At 40.3% G+C, this 26,220-nt stretch overlaps 1 protein-coding gene across 4 annotated transcripts in view; it reads right to left on the reverse strand.

Moving 5' to 3' along the window:
* Positions 1–661: 661 nt before the first annotated feature.
* nompC (no mechanoreceptor potential C) overlaps positions 662–26,220 on the reverse strand; it is a 30,111-nt gene continuing 4,552 nt past the window's right edge. Inside the window, exons 2-19 of one of the 4 annotated variants that reach the window (XM_020956786.2) lie at positions 24,840–25,105; positions 23,793–24,273; positions 21,675–21,776; positions 17,004–17,105; positions 15,394–15,510; positions 13,422–13,514; positions 11,736–11,949; positions 11,332–11,627; positions 10,970–11,272; positions 9,485–10,912; positions 8,889–9,425; positions 8,181–8,387; positions 7,368–8,061; positions 6,823–6,909; positions 4,986–5,197; positions 3,150–3,278; positions 2,190–2,298; positions 1,258–1,753 (exon numbers count right to left, since the gene is read on the reverse strand). In XM_020956786.2, the coding sequence (XP_020812445.1) occupies positions 1,482–1,753; positions 2,190–2,298; positions 3,150–3,278; positions 4,986–5,197; positions 6,823–6,909; positions 7,368–8,061; positions 8,181–8,387; positions 8,889–9,425; positions 9,485–10,912; positions 10,970–11,272; positions 11,332–11,627; positions 11,736–11,949; positions 13,422–13,514; positions 15,394–15,510; positions 17,004–17,105; positions 21,675–21,776; positions 23,793–24,176 (5,286 nt within the window). In that variant the 5' untranslated portion in view covers positions 24,177–24,273; positions 24,840–25,105 and the 3' untranslated portion in view covers positions 1,258–1,481. Of the gene's footprint in view, positions 1,754–2,189; positions 2,299–3,149; positions 3,279–4,339; positions 4,570–4,985; positions 5,198–6,822; positions 6,910–7,367; positions 8,062–8,180; positions 8,388–8,888; positions 9,426–9,484; positions 10,913–10,969; positions 11,273–11,331; positions 11,628–11,735; positions 11,950–13,421; positions 13,515–15,004; positions 15,115–15,393; positions 15,511–17,003; positions 17,106–21,674; positions 21,777–23,792; positions 25,106–26,220 lie in introns of those variants that run through there. The other 3 variants (XM_086832502.1, XM_086832501.1, XM_086832503.1) reach the window with 3 other exon arrangements.

Raw genomic sequence — 26,220 nt, forward strand, 5'->3', positions numbered from 1 at the left:
CTTAAAAGAAAGTGAAGGAGTCATTTCCAAGCCTATAAATCATATATATTCTTGATCAGCATAAACAGGGGAACCTTTTCAGCTTTATCCGGCCGAAAAAAATTTTTTTCTGAAATTTCCCATTTTTCGGAAATTAGGAAAGGGGTTACATCATTAAAATTTGCAAAAATCGGCCCAAAATTCACATTTTAAATGGAGTAGGCAGTTTTATTAACCTGCTAAAACATGCGAGCGCTTTCCGAATTGAAATTAATGCATTTTTGGCTTAGTTGTAACTTTTTTACTTTTTCATTTGTACTAAAATTTGCATATGAAAATATTGTTAATAACGACTAAAAAATGGGATTTCACTTTCAGTCCGAAGCTTGAAGGTAATTGATGATTACTTGATTCCCACTGATGATTATTGATCACTTCCAGAAAAGAATGTATAATTTTTAAGCTAGAGAAGTAATTTCTCCTTAATTTCGTTGATATTAAAATATTAGTATAATCGTTAAAAAAGCCTTCATTTCAATGTGATAAATGTTAAAAAGAAGACTTCATATTCTTATATAAATTGTTCACGTTGTTTTTTCTTATTTGCTTTGAAAATAATACCAAAGAGTGTAAAGTTTGTAATCCTCACTGTATTTCCTAAACAATTAAGTTAATCTATAAGTTTTTTTTTCAAATATGTCTTATTTATTTACATTCAAGTACAATTAACAATTCTTTTAGGCATACAATTCTTATAAAAAATTAATCAAGCTTAGTAAATAAATTGGATGTAGTTGCTGGACGACAAAGTTTACCCGGGGAACGATGAGATCATGCGATATGTTTTCTTTTTTTATAAAACCTTTTTGAAGCTATGGTTAAAGACTTAAAAGCTACAATATATAATCATAATTAAGCCTATGGTCGATCCGGTAGACGCGGGAGTTGTCAGCTTAATACAAAAAGGGCTAGGAGTTTGGTTAAAAAAATGTAAGACAAAAAGTAACAGTTCCAAAACTGGCGACTGCATTTACTTTTCGTTATATTTATTTCAAAAATCTCAAATATGGAAAACTTGTTTTGTTGTTTCGTTTATCGTAAATCTGTTATCGCCGACACGCTTAAAATGGGAAATATCAAAATAAATATCGAAAGATACCCAAAACAATTTCAATATTCTAGCTAAAATTAGTTTAGGAAGTGCTGGCTTAGCTTAAGGATTTCGGAAGGACCTCCTTGAATGGAGAAGAGAGACATTCCCGAAAGTGAGAGCTTAGATCTAGACTTAGACTTAGACTTAGGAGTACAGAAGGACAGACTCTGGGATAGTCGAGTAGAAGAGAAGAGAGAGGAGGAGAGTTCAGGATAGTTGGATAGTTGGAAGAGAAGTTGAAGAGGTTGAAGCTTAGACCTGCAATCGAAACGTGATTAATTAGCCAATCCAAAAACGCAGAGAGTGGAGAGAGAGTGTGTGTGTGCCGGTGTAGGGTGTGTGTTCTGATTTATTTCTTGGTGTCCTTTGCGGCGGCCTTGATGGCGGCTCTTCTGCCCACCTGTGCCGGCGGCTGTTGCCCACCGCCGCTGCCCTCCTGGGAACCGCTCTCCGCATCCGAGTCCTTGAGCGAACCACCCTCCTCGTCGCCCACCAGAGCCCGATACTTCTTGGCGATTGCCTCCCAGTCGGCCACGTTCTCGATGCGATTCTGGTTGGCCTGCGAGAAGCTGGCCTGTGATCCCAGCGGCGACAGATGAACCTGAGACAGAGCCACCGAGTCTGGGAATTTTAGGACGAAAATATCGTTAGTTTGGATTACTTTATTCCAAGAAGATCCACTGAGATAAAATCGCCTGATGATAGCTACATTATTTCATAAATTCACAGAAGGTATATATACTATCAGGAAAACTTGTGTAGTTTTCCCCGCAATCATCTGGCGTTTTTCTCTCAATGAAAATACAGTAAAGACGATAGTCGAAAGGAAAGAATTTGGAGCTAGAGCGAGCCAATTAGTCAGATGACAGAGAAAGTAGAGAGTAATAGAGAAAGTAGTAGAGAAAGAGGAAGCAAGAAGACTGTATGGAAGAGAGAGAGTTACACTTGGGCTGACACGCTGTTAGCTACCAAACCCCTCGAATGGGTTTATTTCTTTTCCCAGGATACACGGGGTCTTGGCCTGGCTTAGCCCAGCAGCGATACATACTTGTCTCACCTTTCTTGATCTTCGATAGCCATTTGGCCCCGGCTTTCGTTCGCGGACTGGCCTGACGTATTCCCATCATCTGAACCAGACTTGGACGCTTCTTTTTCTTCATGCGTGCCTGATATTTGGCGAGGATTGCAGGATTGTTGCAGGATTTGCAGGTTTGCAGATTTGTGTGGGTTATATCAAGGCGCATTAGACACAGGACATAGATCACATACAAGACAAGAGACACAACATAAACGCAGTCAGCATATTGGTAATCACATCGAAAGCAAGTTGGGTGCCAAGTGCATTGAGTGTACAAATGCATTTAATGATCGAAGGGATATATTCATTCATTCATGAATCCATATGTTTAAAAGACAATTTTCCGATTAATAAAATCTGGTAAACTTCATATTCGGAAAGCGTTTCTATGTTAGTTTTTATTGGGTTCATGAAACTGCATACTCAATTTAATTTTTCATAGGTTTTTAAGCTACTGACTAAAACTATAATATGTGTTTATAAAATTAGAATGGAAAACAATAAATCAATACATTTTCCAAGTTAAATAAAGAGCATAAATAAAAGTGAATCTATCCTTTCATTTAAAAAGAAATCCCTTCATCTTCTTTCGATCACTAAAGCATTTTTGGAAATCAAGAAATAGTGCTATAGGGTGCTAAAGGTGTGTTTCGACAGGTAAACAGGTAAACAACACACTTAAAGCAGTCACAGTGATGGAACTCATTGCGGTTTGTTGCCAAATTGCTTTAAATGGGTTGGGGAAAAGGTCAGCTACAACTACGCCCATCCAGGCTCGGTTCTGGTAGTTGCACAGAGAGTCAACAGATTCAGATTCAAGATTCAGAAACAGGATACAGGTACAGGGTACAGGATATAGTAGTAGTATATAGTATACAGCGTATATAGTATATAGAGCGACAGCGGCTGGGAGGCGGCCTTTGTCACCTGAGAGTTTACCTTGACCTTCTCGACGATCCACATAAACCAGGTGGTAACTAAATTAAGCGGCGAGGGCGCTGTTGTGGTGCGATGCATATTGCGTATAAGCTTGGACAAGCCGAATTTCCACTCGATGTCGGATTGGGCCTAGTATTTCATAGGTTTTTTTAAGGTTTACATTTTTTTAGCAGGTGCGCGATGACATGATATGATATATATTGGGAAAGAACAAGAACAAAGATATACACGGGATGAGTTTTTGTGATCTAAAGCCTCGGAATTTACAGATTTTGTTTTGTAATATACGTAACTTAAGAGCTGCGAAAATCAGGTAATCAATAATAGAGATACACAAATCTAGATGCCTGTTTTGGATGGCAATTTTATCTATTTAAGTTTATAGTTCTCTGAGAACTAAATAAACGACAAAATTGACATACAAAACCTGGCCGCTTTATTGGTATATCTCTTTCTCTCGGAAGAGAGGAGGAGACTTAAGTCCTAGGGACAAACACAGGCACAAATATAGACGACATGCAGCAACAATTTCTATATATTTATAACAATATGTACTTTGAAAGCATGCTTCGGCCACGTTCTTTTGGCCTTGGCCTTTGCTCAACACAGGTCACAAAAGCAGGAAACACTTCTAGGCTCTAATCAACACTAAGCTAAGTCTGAGCTGCTCTAAAAAAGAATAAAACTAGAACATGGCTTGGATTTTGGCTTTGTTTTTAGCTTGGACTACGGCTTCCATCCTCGAGATACAGCTTTGTTGGGAATGCAACAAATGTATCCCTTAGATAAATTATAATTATAAAGTTCCTGAAAAAACCTGGAAGATGCAAGTCTGGGCAGTTGATGGATCTACAGATAAAGCCAAGGTCCTTTGTATCATTATTCAAGAACATAATAGTCGAGAGATCAGACTATACGACCTATAGATAACTAACTATATTATTAAATAGGTAAAGAAAGAATAAACGGACCACAAAACCCTGACAATTACTCTACTCAAACATCTTTATAAACCTTAATAAACATTAGTATTAACATCACCTCTCCCACTTCCCCCCTGAAAAAGACTTGAAGATTAGTAAAACACAGTTAATTATTAATTGCAATACTTAACTTACAGCTAAATAATATAAAGTAATAAAATAGAGGTCATAAGTGGGATTATATGGAAGCGCTTTTAGCAATACTACCTGGATGCGTTGATAGGTGTCTGACATCATGGCAATCAGCAGGTTAATGAGCACAACCACCGACACCAACATGTAAATGCCAAAGACAATTTTGAACAGGTACTCGACCCAATACGGTTGAGTGGGCGTGGCTACATTTTTGATTTTGTCAACTTGCGTCTGCTCGGTTGTCGTCTGTCCGAACACGGCGAAGAACAACAACTCGAATGAGTTTATCGGATGCATGCGCACTGCGCGTCGGTGCCCCCATTATAGATACAGATACATTTACAGATACAGATACAGATACATTTACAGATATAGATACAATTCGGAATACGGAATACGGAATATGGTAGAGACACCCCCGGACAGCACGCATTGGATATTGGCCGGCGGCGCGTGGATATTATTTTGAAAAATAAAAAGATAACGGACGCCCAGTTCCGGGTTGGTGGATGCGACGATATATATATACGATATTCATTACGTTGTTGTGTCCGATCGACCAACCCCAATTTTCGGTTTCGATTGATTCAATTTCGGTCAGTTCGTGGGGTTGTTTTCGAGGTTCAAAGCGCACACACACAGATAACACAAAGCGTAGAAAAGAGGAGGGAAAAGCAGAGAGAAAATACTGATTAGTGGTGAGTCGGGGTATACAAACCTGAATGCGTTGATAAGTATCCGACATCATGGCAATTAGCAGGTTAATGAGTACAACCACAGACACCAACAAGTAGATGCCAAAGACAAATTTGAAGAGCACCTCGGTCCACTCGGGACGCAAGTGTCGCATGGGATTGATGTCCAGGGTAGTCGTCTGTCCGAAGACCGCGAAGAACAGACGCTCGAAAGCCAGAAAGGGCGTCATGGGTCCTAACATGGGTCCGAACATTACGTTACTCACAATCTCAATCTCATAATCTTTATATCGTTTGAGGGGGCTTTTGGTTAATGCTGCAGCTCAATTTATATATATATATATATAATATATAGCACATATACGAATATATATTTTGGATATTTATCGGCTTGGCACAGGCGTTTGTGCGAGCTTGGATATTGTTGGATATTATTTGGAAACTTTACAATATTATTGGTGGATTTGTTGGAGAGTGCGGGTGAGTGCGTTTAAACACGTCAAAAGCAGCATCTCGCAGCTGAGCATCTGAGCAGTTCGAATCTCACGGTCTAACGAATATCGAGCATCGAGTCTATCGGTATCAATATCGATTTTCGAGTAGCGGTTACGTTTTCGATTCGATTCGATTCGATCGGTTTCGATTGTTTCAATTGTGCAGAATTTTTTGGTGGTGGGCAAGCGGCGCAAGCTGAAAGCCCCAGGCAGGCAAATTATGCTGATTTATTGATTGATTGATTGATTGACTTGACTTGGTTAAACATCAACATGCAGTTTTTGGTTTAATTACACGGTTCTAATGGGCATCTTTTGGGTTACACATCGACTAAAATCGATTAAGGAACGCAAAAGCTATTATTAAATTATTATAGAAAAATAAATATACAAATAACTTAAACATTAACGTTATAAACAAATACAATGTACTGTATAGCTTAAACAATATAAATAAATACAAGAAAATAAGCTAACTTCGATAAGTTTTTATACGCTATTTAATTCCAATTTTTTTAAATGTCATAACTAAGTCAAAAATGCATTAATTTTAATTTGGTAACCTGTTCTGTGCTATTTTTTATAAGGTTAATAAATCTGCATACTCAATTTAAAATTTCAGAAAATTCAAAATTTTGTCAATTTTTGATAAATTTAACGATGTAACCCCTTATCTTTTTAAAAAAATGGATACAATTTCGAAAAAATTTTTTTGACTTGGACATGCCTAGTTCTATTCGGCTATTTATCATGATCAAGAATATATATCGGATTTACGGGGTCGGAAATGATTCCTCCACAGGTTTTTAGGCTGCGACTAATATTATAATACCATTCTTTGAATTTATATTTTATAAACATTTTTTTCGACCAATCAATTATTAATTATTATTTAAACAATGTGCAAACCACAAGTAAAGAAACTAGACAACAAATACAAGAATAAAGAATAAAATTCATAACTAAATAAATAAATCTTAGCTTTGATACCTATTATTAATACACAGATCCACAACATCGAGGATTCACCGCACGGGAACATGCCTCAAAACGAAAGGAACTGAAAGAACTGAGCAAGGCGAGAGGGGGATTTCGAGCAGCGAGTGTGCGGATGGTGGATTTTCCAAACTGGAGAACAACTGGAAAAACAAACGACAATAAAACTTTACGCACACAACATCGAAGGCGGCAACGCAACGGCAACGGCAGAATCCGATTCCAAATGGGCGGAACCGGAGTTAGTTTGGGGGGGTTAAGGGTCAGCCCCAAGATATATGTATATAGGGACCATGCAAATGCAGGAGGTTATTTTGCAGAGTGGTTTTTATGGTGACTTTGGGGGTGGAGGAGGAAGGAGGAGACTTACGGTCGTCCTTGTGCTTTCGCCGGAATTCGCTGAAGCGACTATCGACATAATTCTCCGCGGGCGGAGGTCGAGGCGTGGGCATGTCATCTGTTCCATTTGGATTTTGGATATATATCGGAGATTGGAGTCAAGATCAGAGGAAGAACATTATTAATACGTGTTCGGGTTCGGTTTTGGGGGTTCGGGGGTTGAAGGTTTTTTCAGGGGTTACGACATCAAGGTTGGAGGAGGTTTCGGGTTGGTTTTTTTGTACTTGTTGAGCATGCAATTGTTGTATTATGTGGTTGTAGTTGTTGGTTCATTGGTTTATTATTTACTTATATCGTGAAAACATCGAGCACACACAGATTAGATGGCTTTTTTGTTTGGTTCATTCAAGGCAGACACAGATACTTATCAAGACACATTGTGAACGTTCAAAAAAGAGGAAGTTTTGCAAGAAACATTCCAAACGGAAATGAAAAACGAAAACAAGATGGAATAGTTTCCAACTAAAAATGTAAAAAGGTAGACTGGAATCAAGCAAAGCAAACGTTTGGACTTACCGTCACTGAAGTATCCCCGATTTCGGTTCTTCTTCTCGAAGCTGCGCAGATCCTCCGGCGAGAAATTGGCAAAACTTTGATTCAGCGCCACGATATGCATCGAAAAGCCAAACACAAAGATGGCCAAGACGGCCAAGAACCTGGCCAAGTCCTTCAGCAGATCCCCGATGATAATTGCCCAGGGTCCGAATAGATGATGGAATGACAAAAAGTCCAGGATCTGAACGCAGGCCAGCAGGAAGGCCAGTGCGAAGCACTGATTCCGACAGTACACCAACGTGGGCCAATACTCCTTGGAGACGAAGACAAAGGCCGCCACATGGACCCCCACGCCGGCCATCCCCAGCAGCAGCACCAGCACCTTGATCGATCCCAATCCCGATTTATCCGACGGATTCGTCAGCTCGAACAGCAGCAGACCACTCAGCCAGATCAGAAGTCCAATCTCGTACCAATAGGGCACCAAACTCAGTCGGAGGACGGGATATATGGGCGTAATGCCCACGATACTCAGGTGGATCATGAGGTAAATGTGAGAGGTGAGGTACGACATAAACTTGATGATGGGCACCTTGTTGAACTTGTGGCCCATGGGGAAGGTGAAGCCAATCCACACAGGCGGGCAGACAATAAAGGCCACCAGCAGGAGGAGGATCTTCCAGGAAGCCCAGGTCAGGGAGCCATGCCAGAGTTCCTGGAGCAGATACGGATGGAGTTATTTGTGCGTTTATTATTTAAGACAATTTCTTTATAGAAGGATAAGCAGGTTATTCGTTCCATCACTTCTTAATGCTCTTTTAATATTCTACACACCTGCAGGTAACGCTGCACCACCGTATGCGCAATCACTTCCTTTTGCTCATTCTCTATCAGGACGTCGAGAAATTCCACATTCCTCTTATCGGTGGCTTGAAGAATCTTCCCCGCCGAATCAGAGCCAGCTGCCAGGGCCAAGAGCTCTGTGGCCATGGTTTCACATTGTTTGCCAGCTGCAACCAGATCCTTGGCGCGTTCTTTCTCCTGAGAAGGCAAAGTAAGTGTTAAAATATGGTTTCAGATATAATTATTTAAAATATATATTTAAAAAATATTTTAAAATTATAATTATATATACACAAAATATATATAGAGCCACGTTTACAAGCTTGCTTAAACATTCTCCACAAAATTCTTTGGGCTAAGCACACAGAAGCAATCTAACATGCAGTAAAACCTTTCATACTTGCTTGTTATTTTATAGAAATATAAAATCAGCCTTCAAAATATATATTTCTATAATTAATTATGAAGTAAAATGAACTTTAAACCTGTCTTTAAAAAATATTAAACATTAACCAATAAATAAAAATAATCAAAATATAAAAAGACTTTCAATAAATTAAAATCACAGAACTTCTTCAAGTTTACTTGAACGGAAATTATCAAGAAAATTGACCAGAGAACTTTTACTACCCTTAAGGATTTCAGGAATTATTTAAATATATAATAATAATATAAGTTATTCCCCTAATGACACCTCACCTTTGTGGATAAAGTAATGTAGATATTGGACAGCTTGGCAGCCGTATCCACCGGTGCTGGCGAGACGAGAACAAACTCCTGGATGGGTTTATTATTGTGATTCTTGGAGACGACCATCAGATTGTAGACGAATCGTTTGTCCTCCATGAGGCCATAGGTGTCATGCTCCTTGTTCATGAGATAGCGCAGGACCTCGTTGTGTCCCTCCGAGGCCGCGAACCAAATGGCGGCACAGCCGTAGTTGGTCTCCGATTTCGGAGAGGCACCCGCCTCGCACAGCAGCTTCACCACCTCCAAGTGGCCGGCTTTGGCAGCACAATGCAGTGGCGTCCAACCGTTCCGATCGGTTGCATTGATCTCCGCGCCCTGGCCAAGCAGAATCTCCACCATCTGGATGTGGCCATGCATGGCGGCGATGTGCAGGCCCGTCCTGCCGTTACGATCCTGCGACTGGAGGAGTTCCGCCGACCGACTCAGGAGCAAACCGACCACTGACATGTGTCCACCGAAGCAAGCCAAATGGAGTGGATTATAGCCCTGAAAATCATGATCATGTTAAGTGTAAATAAAGGAAGTTATTCTTGACAATATCTCACGTTCTCTGTGGTCGCCGCATCTACTTGAACACCCGCCGAGTTGAGGAGCAATCGCACCACGTTCTCGTTCCCGGAAAATGCCGCCAGATGCAGTGGTGTCATTCCAGATTCCGTGCCCAAATCACCGAATAGAGTTTGTCCCGTTGGCGTTTCCGATTTGACAGTGGCCGGAACACTGGTCAGCAGTTCTCTGACCGTATCCGCTTGGCCATAATAGGCAGCCACATGCAACGGAGTCAAGCCCAACTTTTTACTATTGATCCTCAAGGAATTCGTGCTCTTTAGAACATCCAGGACCTGTCCATGACCATTTTGTGCTGCCAAATGGACAGCGGTGAATCCTGCCTTGTTCTCCTCAGTGCAGGAGGCACCGGCTCTAACCAGAGCTTTGACCACATCCGCATGTCCACCCTCGGCGGCCAACTGGAGCGGTGTGGCATCCGTGAGTTTATTTCGCGCCGAAATCACACCCGATCGATCGAACTTCATCAGCTCCTCGATCACCTTGACGGATCCCTGCATGGCGGCAATGTGGGCACAGGTATTGCCATCCTTGCTGGTGGCATTCACCAGGCTGGGATGCTGCTGCAGGAAGAGTTTGGCCACTTCAGAGTAGTTGTTCTGGGCGGCGACGTGGATGGGCTTCTGGCCCAGATCATCCGTCGCATCGATATTCGCTCCCAGCTCGAGGAGCAGCTGGCAGACTTCCATCTGCCCGCTGGCCGCTGCCAAATGGAGCGGCGTCTGTTTTCGCAGCGTCAGGATATCGATCACCGCATTGTGATCCTTGATGAGGAATTTTACGAGATGCGTAAATCCGTTCATCGCTGCCAGGTGGAGGGCTGTGCGTCCCACACGGGACTTGGAGTTAATGAAAGCCTTATTGGTCAGCAAAGCATCGCAGACGTGCAGGTAACCCCGTTCCGCTGCCAAGTGCAAGGCCGACCTGCCCTCCGTATCGAAGACATCCACACGAGCATGATTCGCCAGGAGATTATTGACCAGCTCCATGTGCCCCCGATGGCAGGCTATCAGCAGAGGGGTCCAACCCACGGAAGATTGACGGTTCATTGCCTTCTGAATGTCCGTGGGATTCATGTGCGAAATCATCTCCATCAGGACATCATTGTTACCAGCCACGGCGCAATAGTGGAAGGCAGTCTCCAAGGCATTCTTGGTCTGCAGCGTGACATCTGCTCCATTCTCCAGAAGCATTCGGACTATCTGCTTATCGGACTCGGGGATTTTCACCTCTTCCTTGGTGATTTGGCAGGTGTAATGCAGCGCCGTGGCGCCATCGTCGTTCACCGAATTGATGTACGTGGTGGCCTTGTCCGGACCATGTTTCTCCTTCACCGTTTCGATCAAATGACGAACGATCTCCGGGTGACAGGATCTGCAAGCCATGTGCAGGGGTGTCTCACCCGTCTATTGAAGAGAGGGATTTTTAGTAGCTATGGGTAATTACCTTTAATTTCTACTCACATTTGATTTGTACAACGGATCGCCTTCGTCTTCCAGCAGCTGCATCAGTGTGGCCAAATTGCCATGGCGGGCAGCAACATGAACCGGAGTGAGTGCATCGTCCGTCGTCAAATTGGGACTGGCTCCCGATTTCAGCAACATGAGAGCACATCGATCGCCATCCTTGACCCTAGCTGCTATGTGCAATGGTGTTTCACGGAGTTTTCCACCCCGAACATGGACATCTGCTCCAAAACCGAGCAGGGTTTCCACAACGGCGGGCTTGGCCGACTCCACGGCTATGTGTAGAGCCGTGTAGTTGTCCTACAAGGATAAGATATATTTATAATACTCTGCAGACACATATATATAAACCCACTTACATTGGTGGTCACATCCACTTTCTCGCCCTTCTGCAACAGGGTATTGATGATTCCCGTGTGTCCATAGGCGGCGGCAGTGTGGATACTCCTCGCACCATCCTTGTTGGGCATGTGGAGATAGACTCCCTTCTTGAAGAGCATCGTGGCGCACTCAGCATGGCCATTGAGAGATGCAATGTGCATCAGCGTGCTGCCATCCTTGGTGCGCTCGAAGATGCTCGCCTTGAACTTGTCGGCCAGTATCTCGATGACGTGCGCGTGCCCATTCTCGGCGGCCAAGTGCATCGGAGTGCGATCTGTAAAGGGATTATAATCATTAGCTCACTCACACTTCACGTACAAACTGACTTCTTGATTTCCTAATTTCTGGCTTTACCCTTGGACTAGTTTAGCCGCAGACTCACCTTGATTGTCCGCAATGGACGCTGAGGCGCGCACGCCATAGAAGTACTTGAGTAGGGCCTCATCACCTTCGGCGGCCGCGATGTGGAGCGGCGTCTGCCCCTCGCCATTCTGCGTGTCCACGTTGGTACCATAATCGACCAGGATGCGGACCATGTCCACGTCCCGCCGTCTGGCGGCCAAATGCAAGGCCGTGTCTCCATTGGCCGTCGTTGCCTGCAGTGGAAGGGAAGGAAAGTTCAGCATGATGGCATGCACTTAAAGAAAAAAGAACGAAGGGCATTTTAAATCACGTTCTCAATCTTAAACAGATTTGAAGAAGAAATTATATTTCTTTTACCAAACTTCTTGAAAAAGTTATTAATTGGTTACTAAGTATGCAAAAGGTCTTGTTGGTTTGCATTTGTAAAGCCAGCATAATTCCAGGACTGGTTGTTTTTTGAATTAATTTAAAGAAGTAGTAAATTTAATTAATTGTAATAGTTTAAATAATGAACTAGAGTTATCGTTTTTTATAGTATTGTGTACAACTGCACTTCCACTTAACACACATTTTATTTTTGGTCTATGCAAATCAGATTTCCCTCCCAATTTTCACTGCGTTTTCACTGGTGGAGTTGGTGACCCAGTTTGTGGCTGTTTTTGCCGGCTGATTGCGTGTTCAGCCAACGGCCAAAGTCAACTTTAACTTTAACTTTAACTTGAACCCTTGGCCCGCCGTTTGGTTAATTTAATCAACACGCACTGCTCTTGGCATGTGTTGCACTTCAACTTTTGACTGAAATTTGCGCAAACTTTGCCAATGTCGCGCACTGTTGCACTTTTCAGGTGCATAGTAGCAGGTGCGTAGGCCGAGGCAGGTAAATTTGCATATTTTGATTTATTTACACGCTTGGGCTCTGGGACAGTTCAAGGCTTAAAAGGTCTTGTTGACATTTTCTGACAGCTTGACTTAGTTGGTCACTTTGATGGGCACTTTGTGGTAGCTTTTTTTAACCCTTACTGATTGATATGTGATTATAAATTTTATGGGTTTGATCTGAGTGCGTAGTTGGTCAAGGAAATTTGCATTATTTTTTAGTAAACAGTTCTTAGGATTGACATTTTCCGGTTGTAAGAACGGAGACATTTTGATTGGCATTAAGGGAAAATGATTTTAGGCATGGGAGTTTCATAAAATACCTTCTCTTTGATAAACTGAAAGATAAGAGTATAGGGAGTACTATCACTGGGGTTTTGAAATTAATTTAAAAAGTACTTCGAAAAGTAACGTGATAAAAAAATAAAAAATTACTATAGATATATTTAAAATTTGCAATATTATTTTTAAAACTTTTAAACGCTTTCTGAAGAGATTTTAAAGCTTTTGCAATATCTGTAGGACCTTTGTTTACTTAATGTTACGATTAGAAAAATTAAAAGGTATGGTAAATAAATAATAATGTCTAAAAGGGAAAACTAAATAATTATAGAAAATTTTTAAAGAGTTCTCATATCCTTTTTATTTGTAAACCCAAATATATTACTCTATATGTTAGGGGTATTTTTTGTTCTATATACTTTCCGCTTAATGGTTTTCAAGAACGTTTATTATCGAAAGTTGCAAAAGTCTGTTATTATGTTTGGACTATTTATAGGTGTTAAAAGCTTTAAATAACACAAAGATCTAGTTTTCTTGATAGACTCACCTTTAGTTGGTCCGCCGTTTGTGCCGCCAGCAGCTCCCTGCACATGGACTGGTTGCCCGACTCGACGGCCAGGAGCAATGGGATCTTGCCACGCTAGCGATGGGAGAGATACGTTATGGGGGCCATACGAAATAATTAAGATAAGGATAAGGACGACACAGTCACAGAGACAGGCAGACTCACCAGACTCACACATAATCATAAATAACCAATTAGCCAATTCGAGCCTCAAGTGTTAATGGCTACATGTTTCGCTCGCTTCCTCGCTATTTTTAGCCAAGTTCGCAACTTTGGGACTCCAACTTTGAAACTGACAGCGAAGGAGGAGGAGGAAGGTAAGGTGGGCGTGACGGGGAGTCATTATCCCTATCTACCTCTAACTGAGGCGAGTAAATCAAGTTGTACAGGGACTTGACCCCCTTTTTTTCGGTATAGTTTCCTCTATTTTTTTCACGGCATTTGTTATTTGTTGTTTGTTGTTGGCAACGAGTTGAGCGCCCTCGCTATACAAACTGCCAGGATATATGTGTATATTCGGGGATTTAGTGCGCGTAGAAAAAGGAAAGCGAATCGAATCGAATCGAAACGGAACTGTTGTGAATGGCATCGAAAGCTAAATACTTCATCCGGGTAATTTCGCCTGACAGTGCCATTCCACCTCTCTCTAATTGATTTAAATCAAGTTGCTGTTTGCCATTTGCCGCAAGCCAGAGTATGCCCATTGTCTAGACAATCAATCGGCGGCACCCGATTTCCACGATTTTCCCCCCATTTCCCTTCAATATTCAGTCCCTCTATTCGATGGCAATTCGGTGGAAATTTATGCGCCCTCCTCGCGTGCGTAATGGAAATATCGCCCATGCATTTGCACCCGTGCACGTGATGCGACAAATAGTTCCGCATTTTAGTTGAGATTTTCCCTAGGAGTGGGCGATGGAAGGACAGGAAAGGCAGGGAGAAGGACCTCCTCCTGCAGGAGCTCCCTCTGTGCCCCGCCCCGCCGATGCAAGTTAATCAGACAAAGACGACAACGACGCTGAAGGTAATTCAACGCCGTCTCGGGGCTAACCTTAGCGACTGCGGTAAGAGCTTCTTGGGGATACATTGAGGGAAAAGGATTTTACTATTTATTTTAAAAAAACCTACAACTTTTTAAACCCTTGCAGTGTATTATTATGTCAGTGTGAAACATATAACTCAGTGAAGGAGGATATAGGAGGATATATTATTGATCAGCATCAACAGCCGAATCAATTTAAAAAATAAAATTTTCGAACATTTTTTTAAGTCTTGCAAAAAAAGAAAAGGGGTAACATTGTTAAAATTGTCAATATTTGACAAAAAATTCAATTTTTTTAATTCAAAATTAGGTTTGCAGACTTGTTTACCTTATAAAAACTAACATTGGAACGATTTCCGATTGAAAATTAATGCACTTTTGCCTGAGTTATGCTGGATTTTCTCTGCAAGGATATAGAAATTTTAGTTTCCCGAAACCTTCCCCAATTGGTTTGCAATTTTTGTGATTTCTTTCCTATAACTTTTCTTCACAGTGTAATATTATTTTATATTTTTTGTTCTACCTTTTCTGATTACCAGCCAGTCGAAATGCATTTACCCCTGGGCGGTTTTGCATATCGATTTTTCCACAAATTTTGTTTGCTTTATGTTACTAGCTCCTCTCGATTACTATTGTTGTTGCTATTACTGTTTTATATATATATTTTTTGGTGATTTTTATTAAGTCTTTGTTTACGTTGGCACTGCCTGGCACCGCTGTCGAGAGTACTTCACTTCACAGGGGCTCACTTTTCGGATAGCGAACTTGTACATGGCCCAGAGGAGATAACGTGGCATCAATTGGTTTTTGGCAACACTTGTGGCTCTCCAGCAAACACACACACTCATACTCATATTCAGACACACACACAGCCACACTGGCACACTAGCAAACACACATGGTCACACTTACGCCGTCCGCTTTTAAGCGAATATCCTTGCCAGCAGCCGCAAGAAGAGCTCGCAGGATATTGGTGGCAGTTCCAGTTTGCCGACTCGACACCAAATGGACCGCAGTCTGCGAACGCGACTGAAAATATAAAGGTTTTAATTAGATTTATCTTTACTATAATTAAGATGGTATACACTCTTTTTTAGCTGGGATCACAGTTTTCTGTGTGGTTTCTTGACACCTTAGGCTAATGTTCGCACCTGAAAGCCAGCAAACTGGTTGTTCCCATTCGCTTCAAAATCCCATTTGCTACTGAATAGGCAAGTGGCTCGTTTTTGCGTTTATAAGCACATTTCGTGTCATTTTTCTTTTCTCCTCTCTCTCGCTCATATCACAGATTGACAGCCCCCCAAAAAGTAGGAAAAAAAGAACCATATTAAAGGACTCCCGCAGCGGGCGAGAGCGAGAGGTAACCCACCCGCGGGGTGTGGAGCAGCAGCAGGTGTAGCCAACATAGGCCAGGTGTTGGATGAGGATGTGGAGGTGCTAGTGCCATTGGATGTGGAGTCCCTTAGCCACGCACACACTCCCACACACACACACGCCAACGGAACACTTCAAAGTTGGCTGTTGCTAAAACAAAAGTTTTTTGGCATCTGGCTGTCTCGCTTCCACCCGCCCGCTGAGCTCTCTTCTGATAACCATCAGTAATTTTGGCAAAACGCTCGCGCCCCTAAGTCACCAGGTCTCGAAGCCATTGCGGCGGCGGAAGAATAAAGAAAACCAAATTAATGGCAACATGAAAAACGAAAAAGTGAAGAAATGAAAACGAAATAATTGCCTGCAAAGGACTCGACATAGTGATTATCCTCATTTATTCAGTATTTGGTTTCTTGCAAATATTATTGCAACTTTTAAATGGATTTGAAAATATTGGTCATTTCTGTAAATCTAAAATAAGTTATAAAATCTTGTCTAAAGGTGTATTATATCAACAGTTCTTTCAAAGGGATTCAAAGGTGATTATCTAAGTTTTTAATAAAGTCTTAACCTTTACTATGGTTATGGATATAAATCAAACCCATTTACTATTTTCTTTAAGATACTATTATTATTGGGTAAGATAGAAAATAATATATATCCTCGAATCTTCCTCTTTCATACTCAAAATATAATCTAAATTAAAATCGAATGATGGAAAATTCCAAGTATATTTCAAGCTTCTTGGCAACCACTACACTAGAACCCTCCTATTAACTTGTTTACCTTGAAAAGGGTCGAGAGGAGCTTGGTTAAAGTGCAGTGGCAGTGGCAACAGTGCCTTTAAGAGGGGCCTAGACATTACCATCTTAACCTTGTCGCCAGTTAATTGCCGGTGCCCGCCAAAGTCACATGCAACATGCGAGCCACAAAGTTGCATCTCCTTGCTTGACTCTGACCTTTAGTTTTTTATTTTTAAGCCACCTGAAGTATGCGTCTAATGACCACAAATTGGCCAGAAATCTTGGCTGATAGCGGCCTCAGAACTTGAAACTGGAGAGATTTGAAACTCAGGACTTGCAGAACTATTAGAGCAATTGTTTCCCACCTCGAAATACACAATATATATAAGGAACCATTGGAATACTCACGCCACCGGTGGAGAAGGGATCCACGCCGCGTTTTGTTAGCAACAATTTGACGACATCCTCACGCGAATACATTGCCGCAATGTGTAGCACATTATAATTATCCTGCAAGTAGAGAGAGAGAAGAGAAATGGAAGAAATCAATTGCAATTCATTGGCAGGAAACCCACGCCCTCACACTGAGCCACACACTGGGTCAGTTCAATGGGTCAAAGTCAAAGTGGGATTTGCATGTGAGGTGTGGCTTTTTGGCCGCCGCCGCTTGATTACTTAAGCCACAATCTTGCATGCGGACTTTCACTTACGGAACCCTCTTAATGGCCAAGAGCCTCACATGCAAAAACTGCATCAAATGCTCCCAAAGAAAAAAGAAACCAAAAAATATATGTGTAGTAGTGGAAAATGTAACCCTGAACAAATCACCGAAACGTAACGAAACGAAACGAAAAGTGCTTTAAGATAACGTCCTAACATGGAGTGTTAAGTTTCGAAAAATCCCTACAAGTGACTCACATGTGAATTGGAGCATGCGGCGATATTTATTGCCTTATATAATAAGCCATAACGCAACGTGTTACACATACGCCACGTGTGCCCAGCCCGGCCCATGGGCTTAATTTATAACTAATCCCCATCGTTTTTAGCCAAAAACGGAAGTGAACTGGTTTCGTATACATGTATACGATGTATATATGCTGGTAACTGGATAAAAAGGAGAGGTACTTTTTGCCCTGTCATCAGGTTGGTTCAGGAAAATGGTAAGTATGTGGAAAATGGAGTACAGTCGCATAAGGCTATGATTAAGCCATGGAATTCTTTAAATTTTATATAGAAATTATAATGAGAATTGAATACTAAGAGAAAATATAATAATTCATTACAATTTAGAAAGCCTCGATATTAATTACTTATTTTTTCTAAATATTATATTTTCAAATACTTTCCACAAACAGTCTTATGGACTTGCCTTTGAAAAGGTACTAACTTCTCGTTAATGTGAAATAAATTATTATAGTTAAGCCTCAGAAGGATTTAAAATGACCATTTCCCTAATGTACTGCTGTAAAACATTATAGTTCAGTCTTTTTATTTATAAATTATAAAGTATAGCGCTTTTGATTTAAATAAAGTATAATAGGCAAGCCTGAGAAATACCTCAATAATTGTAAACCTTTTTAAAATAAGAATTCTGTAGTGTAATGTCCTTTATCTATTTTACCATTTTAATTAATTATAAGTTTTTTAAAAAGTATACCTTTCACTCTTCCAAGGTTTAATTGAACAATCTTTTTTATAATTTAAGCTAATTTAAGGCATATATTAATTTAACATTGAGTTTAAATCAAATATAAGATGTCAGTTTAGTAATCAAAGCAATCAAAGAGAATCTTAAAGGATCTTAAAGAGAATTTTCATTTCCATAATTTTTTAAAGACCCACGTAATACCCTGGGGGATTTTCCCCCATTTAGTAAGTGTGTGTGGGCTTCGTTTCGTGCGAATTTCGTGGGTTTTTCTATGGTTTATTTGCGCCTATTTCTGGCCGCAACTCCTGCTAATTTGCATACAGCCCGCCGTTTCGAGTCGACGGCTTTGACACATGTCCAGAAAGCCAATCCAAGACGTTGGCCCGAAAGAAAAGCCAAAGTAAACTCTGGGCCAAAGTGGACTGGCTCAAGAAGGGGCCCCCAAGGTAGACAGATAATATTTCACGCGCTGTTTTGCATACTTTTGAGCGCAACTCGACTTCGAGCCGCGTGCTGTGTTTGTTGGTAAGGTGAGTGTACAGGCAGGGGAAAACCGGAAACAAAACCAAAACGGAAGCGCAAATTTTCCAGCACATTTTTGCCTTTGCCTTAGTAAAAACCAAGAGGTGGGGCGACCCAGTTTCTTTTGCGGGTGTTTACTATAGTGTTTATAGACGGGAAGAGAGATACACACTCGAGGAGGAGAGTGTGTGTGCCATGCACGTGGATTTCTTGGCACCTTGATGAAGTCATTTTTGGGCCGATGTCACACACCTTCCTGATGGTGGGGAGGGAGTGGAGGAAAGTGCTCTAGAATAATTGCAAGTCCTCATTACCGCAGCTCATTGTGGATTACTCCACATCCTTGCATGTGCACAAATGGAGTTAATTAATTTGTTTCTCTTTCCTAAGTAATTTGTTGGTGGGGGAGAATAGATTTTCTCACGCACTCTAAGAGCTCTTGACAAATGAATCCCTCTCTTTTTATTACACATTTTATTTCACGCTGTCATCGCCCCACTCATATGTAGGAACGAGAGGTCACTGCGTGAAGTACACCGCTTGAATTTAATTAAAATTGCATATTAATGACGCCACCACTACTATTACAGGGCCATAAAAATGTAGCGGAAGTCACAGCCCGACGTCCGAGGTCTCTGGGTTTGGGTTTGGGTTTAGTTTTTGGCCACCTGCAAAAGGTCAAATGGAGTTTTGGGCCAGGCTTTGGGCGTACATCGAAGTCATGTGCTTGATTAATTGGCTTTTAAGTTGCAAAGGAGGTGTTGCTAAAAACACGCATCTAAAAAAAAATTTACTCCTTGAAGCTTGAAAAGTTAAAAATGTTAATTAGCCGCGTCATTACATCATGCACGTATATCCTTTATAATGGCCATAATATGTGTCGTGTTGAGTGGGTATTACTTAGGCCCTTTTCCCGACAGTTAGATAACTCGCGAATTGTAAATGCAATAAACATTTCCCCCTCACAAAAGCCAAGAGTTTTTATTTTTAATTCATTAAGGCCAAGGGGCACGGGCTGTATAGTGAAATTATCTGAGTTGGTCACGACGTGACATTTAACTCAAAATAAGAATAATGATCCAGATGAGGTAAAGCCTAATGATAAGCTTCTTGAAAGGTAATTATTTTAATAAAGAGGAGCAGCATTTAAGTTAATGAAAACTAAAATGATGTAATTGAACATTAGAAAAACGTGTGTGAAACATAAATATTACCATGAAGGTACAGATTAAGTAAGTTAGTCACCTATATTTTTATATGAACATTTTTTCGACAATCAAAGTTTAAAAATATCATAACTAAGCCAAAAATACATTAATTTTGATTTGGAAAACTTTTCTATGCTAGTTTTTGTTAGGTTAATAAATGTGCATACTCAACTTAAAATTTACTCAACTTAAAATTAAAAAAAAAAACTCAATTTTTTGACAAATTTTGACAATTTTAACGATGTATCACTTTTTGCAAAAATCGAAAAAATAGTCAAAAATTTTATTTTCTGCTAGACATAGCTAAATCGATTCACCTGTTGATGCTGATCAAGAATATATATGATTTTAGGGTCGGAAATGAGTTCTTGACATATTTAAGTAAGTACTGACTAAAGAAACTTTCAAATAATGATATAGAAATAACAAAAGATGAAACATTTAATACCACCTCAACAAAATTTCCCTTTCTTGTTATTTTCATGATTAGTTTGTTGTTTTCCCAACTTGTTCAAGTTTTATTTGACTTTCATGTTTTAATTGACCTTTAACATTTCCTCCCAAAACACACACTCTTTAAGCCAAATGAGAAGGGGATTTCCCAAAGAAAATTAAACTTTTCTATGTTTGTTTTGGTAATTCAATTCGCCATGTCTGAGCCGAGCTGGCTTTTGGCAACAATTATTTTGTAATTAGGTCAAGGATTTTTATCGCCACAGAAATATTGTTTGTAGGCGTAAGGACATGTGAATGGTCAGCCAAAAAGCCCAAGCCCGATGAGGCCCAAAATGAAATGTGCCAAGTAATTGCGGCATGCAAAACGCTGGCCAACGAATTCGGCCAATTGTTGGTCACTTGGCCTAATGGCCCAAACGCCTGGTTCCTCTTTTCATTTGCCTTTGCTAACGCTGACATCGAAACGAGAATTGGCAATAATCACGATGGCAAATGGGCTTAGAAATCAGGATAAACATCAGCTTTGACCTTTCATCTTCGCTTGTTAACCTGCTTTCGACGGTGGTTATAAGATTGAAGGCTTAAAGGTATTAAATATAGAACAAAATAAAACTAAGAAATTTAATAAACAAAGATACCAACAGATAAGTATAACTATTATTCAGCAACCTTCTTTTGTTATTACATATTAAAAGATGCAAATGGAAGTTGCTGGCCTTCCTCCTTCTTCACAAAAAACTGCCCAAAATTTGTAATATATGAATTAATTATTTGGCTAAAAATGTATTCCAAAGCTTCCCAAATTAAATTTCTTTCAACTTTCAGTTATAAAAACAAACTAAATTCACACTTTCAATTCCCAGAGAGACCCTTAGGAAATTCCCCTTTGGGGTTTCGCGTGCTGAGGTTTTCCTTTCCCATTTTTTTTCTTGGTCCTCTAGAGCCCGTTGGCCAATTTCGGTTCGGTTGACCCATTGAGGGCCGGCAATATTGAAGTATTCAAGTATTAAGTGCGTGCAAATCCTGCGTAGACGTGGGTGTATGTACGGGTTCACCCACCAACACTCAAGATTTAATTATGCGGTTTTTATTGATTTGACACAATTTTAGCGGCTTTTGTTTGCCGCCACAGTAGTTAACTTCAAAACAGCTGGGCTTGTTTTCTATATTTGGCCACCAGGCAGGTGGCCAGTTGAAGCAGCTTTAAATTATTCCCAGAATAAACCCAGGTCCAAGACTTACATTATTACGGGCTCCCACGTCGGCGCCCAGCTCAATCATGCGATCCATTATGGCCGTCTTATTGTCCTTCGTGGCGTACATCAGAGGCGTCATGCCGGTATTCTGTAGGAGGAAATGGTTGGGGTTATATATTGAATTAAATGTATTATTAAACTAAGTTTTTGGTGGAGAAGTTTTGATAGAAGAGCTGATTTATGGTTTAGTTTTGAGAGTTTTCTGTATTTTCTAAAGCTAAGCTTCTTTGGTTGCTTATAATATGTATTGCTATTTGGTTTCTGTAATTTGTGTTTCCTTTCTTGAAATGGTATAAAGTAATGTCAATAAATTTAATACATTTTATTAATGGTTACATGGTTTCTTAATTGTGCAATCTAATTCATTGATAAGAAAATAATTCCGTTAATTAATAGGAATAATTATACATTATATTATTTGCGAAGGAATCGTATTGAAAGGGCAAAATAGTATTATATATTATTCAAATAATAAAAATAATCAAATGCTGACTTTTTACAACTATTTAAAATAAATAAAAGTAAACTATTAATAACCAAACTAAAATGAATTTAATAAGCAAATCCATTTCATTAGCTTCCTAACCCCATTGACTCTGTACCAGAATCAATTATTATCAAGGTTAGCATTAGCCTTTATTGCAAATAAGTTAACCCTCTTATTACCTAGCTCCTTCTCCTACAATTAAAACAAAATCAAGAGCAAAGTTATCAAGAACCAAAAAAAAAAAGGAGAAATAACTGAAGCAAAAATAGCTCAACTCTGCTGGTCTGGGCCCTATATTTATGCAAATATCGTCTCGGGCCCAGTCTAGTCTGGCTAGAACAGACACAGCCTGGAAGTTATGACAAAAGTTGGGATCCAAGGTAAGTCCCAAACCCCATCAACCCTTTATTTTTCTCTTTTTTTGGTCTCCCCGCATTTCATTAGCGGGACCTCCGTCGACGTCGCAACGCTAATTTTATGTCAACGACTTCTCCGTTTCATACCGTTTATGGTAAATTGAAATCGAAGCGCTTCAATTCTTCGATGTTTTATGAGTTTATCGGTCGGCTGGTAGTCAGCGCAACTTGTGGCAGGACTCCCGGCAGTCCTTCGAGCCAAGCGGAAGAGCCATCGCCTTGGCAGCCAAACATTTGGGCCGCGCTATCAAATAACATTCTCAGCTCGCTCGCCGTTTTCTGCTACTGTTTTCTGTTTTCAGCTTTCTGACTTTTATTTTCTGTGCTCTGAGCTCTGAGCTCTGAATTCTGGCTCTGTTTCTGGCCACCAGTTCCTGTGCGCGGCTCTGTGTCGTTATTTTGGCTGGTAAACAACCAGAAAACGGAAAATGCCGCCGACGTTGATAAGGGCGACGTTTGTACATCCGACAACTACACTTGAATCAATTATGGTTTAGTATTTAAAAATTATTATATCATATAATAATAAGAAAAGAATCTTTGGCATCTTGAATAATACATTAAAACCTAACAGAACTCTAGTAAAGGTTGGTTAAAAATTGTTAAAGAAATGTGAGGGAAAGTTAACTGAAGAGTATAAGCCACTTCCTGCCGAAGTGATAATACTGTTCTCTATACTAAAACTATTTAAAATATGAAATTATTGTATAAAAATGAATATGGAGGCATTAAATACATATAAGTTTATAGAGAAAGTATCCAAAATAATATCATCATTATAATTATTTAAAAAGTAATGAAATGAGATTATAATCTCCCAAGAAACTTGTATATTCCGAAAATATTGACTATATATTAAAGAAAAGAGCTGTTGGTAGAGCAAAATAAAGCTCACAGAAATAAAAAGTATATTAATAAATTTCGAATTACTCTCAAAATATAACTTATTTAATTTCTTGTAGTCTTGAAATGATTTAAGAAGTATTTAGTTATTAGTTTCACTTAGTTCATTTACGGTAATGTTTACTCAGTAAATTTTAGAATAAAATTTCCCCCTTTCTCTCAGTGAAATATACCTGTTCCTGCACTTATTTCGATACTGAATCCCGCTCTCTCTCTCCTTAGCAATTGATTTTACAAATTTTTGTATACTTTACCCCGTTTTACCCCGCAACAAACCGGCATACCGTACAGTACTTACCATATCATGGACTCCGGCCAGCGGTATGTGGTTACCGTCCTCGCCCACATTGGCCACATACTTCTCCAGCTTCTTTAGCTCCGCCTCGATGGGTGTCCACTCGCTTTTCATGGCCAGACCGAGCACCTTGTTGGCCGTATCCCGGATGGAGGCACCGGCACTGGGCGGCTTTGGGGCGGGAAATGCATCCATGTCCTTCTTGTCGCCATTGCTAGAGCTGTCGTCCTTGGGATCGGAATCGGCCTTGCTGGCGGGCGTTGCACGTTCGCTGGGCGTGGCCGAGTCATCCGGCGGACCGGTCAGCGAGGAGGGGGTTTTACGGCCAACGCCGGCGCCACCAGCGCCGCCGCCACGACCGCCACGGCCAGCGCGGGGCTGCGACATCCTTGGATTGGCGAATCTCTCCTCCGCGTCGAATCTCTGCTCCGGAATCAGGCGGAGATCATGGGGGGTGGGCTTTTAATGCACGGGTTCGGGGAAACTAAACAAAGACACTTGCGGCTGTTAACTGGTTTATGCTGCCATTATCCATGTAATATCGGTCGGTTATTATTCTATTATTATTGATTCGGTTCGGGGATACTGGGGCTTGGGATTGGGATTGGGATTGCATACTTGGCTTCGCACTCGCATTGCACACAAATTCCTACGGCCTCCGCATTTTACCAATATTTGTTACCAACAATTTGCATTTTCATTGGCAACAGCAACAGCAACAGAGAGAGAGACACACACAGAAACACACTCGTCGAACACACACAGAAAATTGCTCCAACACATCCGCTTGCTATTATTCCACTTTGATTCTTTCGCTTTCTTCACTTTTACTACACAAATTTATATGTTTAGCCCCTTTATGGCTTTGGTTGCGTGTGCGTTAACGGCAGTGCCCCCCTTTTTCTTCCCTGTTTATACTTATATATATATTTGTATATATATATTTTGGCCAAAAGAGTCCCCTTCTGGATTTCTTTTCTTTTTTTTTTGGTAGCCACAACAAAGCACAACCGTTTGCCACGAGCGTCTGCGAGTTTCTGATTTGCTTACCAGCCAGTTTTCAGTAGTTGTTTCAGAGCTTCAGAGTTTTTCCGTTTTCCCAAGGAAAACTCGGCCTGCCACTCGGTTGTTGGTAGCGTGGCAACACGACGAAGCTCCCAAAATGTCGAAGGACGAAGACGCTACCGCGTGAAAGAGCCAAAGGAGCAATCCGCGCAAGCGTTTGTTTACAATTGTTGAATCCCCAATCCCAAGCAGAGTTTTCGCGCCAAAATCTGAGGTTTCGTTGGGATTTCCCTCTTTTCGTCGTTCAGTGGCTGTGGAAAATACAAATGTAAAGATGGAAATGATTAGTTGTGGAAATCCCAAATGTATATAAATGTAATGGTATAATTAAATATAATTGTTATCTTGGTATTACATTTGTTCAGTCAAATAATTACACTGCTCCCTTAGTACAGTATATTTTGTAACATATTTAATTTGAAATTGTAAGAGATTCAAATCTAAATAGGTAAGTGCATTCGGGAGAAAGAAAAATGTATATGAAAGGTTAGAGTTAATTTCTAGTTTTTCACAACGTTTCATTGAGATAAACTTTGTGTAAGTAAGTAACTATGATCAGTAAGTATAAAAAAACATTTAGTAACTTTGTTCAGTAACTACCTATGACCAGTAAGTACGTATGATTAGTAAATAACTATGATCAGTAATTAACTCTGAACAGTAAGTATTTATGACCAGTGATTAACTTTGATCAGTAATTAACTCTGAACAGTAAGTATCTATGACCAGTTAGTAAGTATGATCAATAAGTATCTATTATCAGTTACTAACTTTTAACACTAGTAAACAATGACTTGCAACTTTTGTATCACAACACATTCCTGAGACTTGGCCGGCAGAAGTCACTTCGTTCCGGGGATGTTAGAACTAGTTGAGAATCATAAACACAGATGTGCGAGATTTGTTTTGGAACAAATTCAAGAGAAAGCTATTTGAATGAAACTATGAAGTTATTTATTTATATAATTTTACTAGTATATAAGTTGGAGCATGGCAAATCGGTGGACTATATATGTACATATATATAGCTGACATAGGAACAATCGGACGATTTATAGAACTATGATCAGTAAATAGTTATGACCAGTAATTAACTATGATCAGTAATTAAATCTGAAAATTAGGCATCTATGACCAGTGATTAACTTTGATCAGTAAATAACTCTGAACAGTAAGTATCTATGACCAGTAAGTAAGTATGATCAATAAGTATCTATTACCAATAAGTATGTATGATCAGTTACTAACTTTTACACTAGTAAACAATGACTTGCAACTTTTGTAACACAACACATTTCTAAGACTTGGCCGGCAGAAGTCACTTCGTTCCGGGGATGTTAGAACAAGTTAAGAATCATAAGCACAG

This window comes from Drosophila serrata, unplaced genomic scaffold (assembly GCF_035046125.1).
Source record: "Drosophila serrata isolate PLE 108 unplaced genomic scaffold, ASM3504612v1 contig_249, whole genome shotgun sequence".
NCBI lineage: Eukaryota > Metazoa > Arthropoda > Insecta > Diptera > Drosophilidae > Drosophila > Drosophila serrata.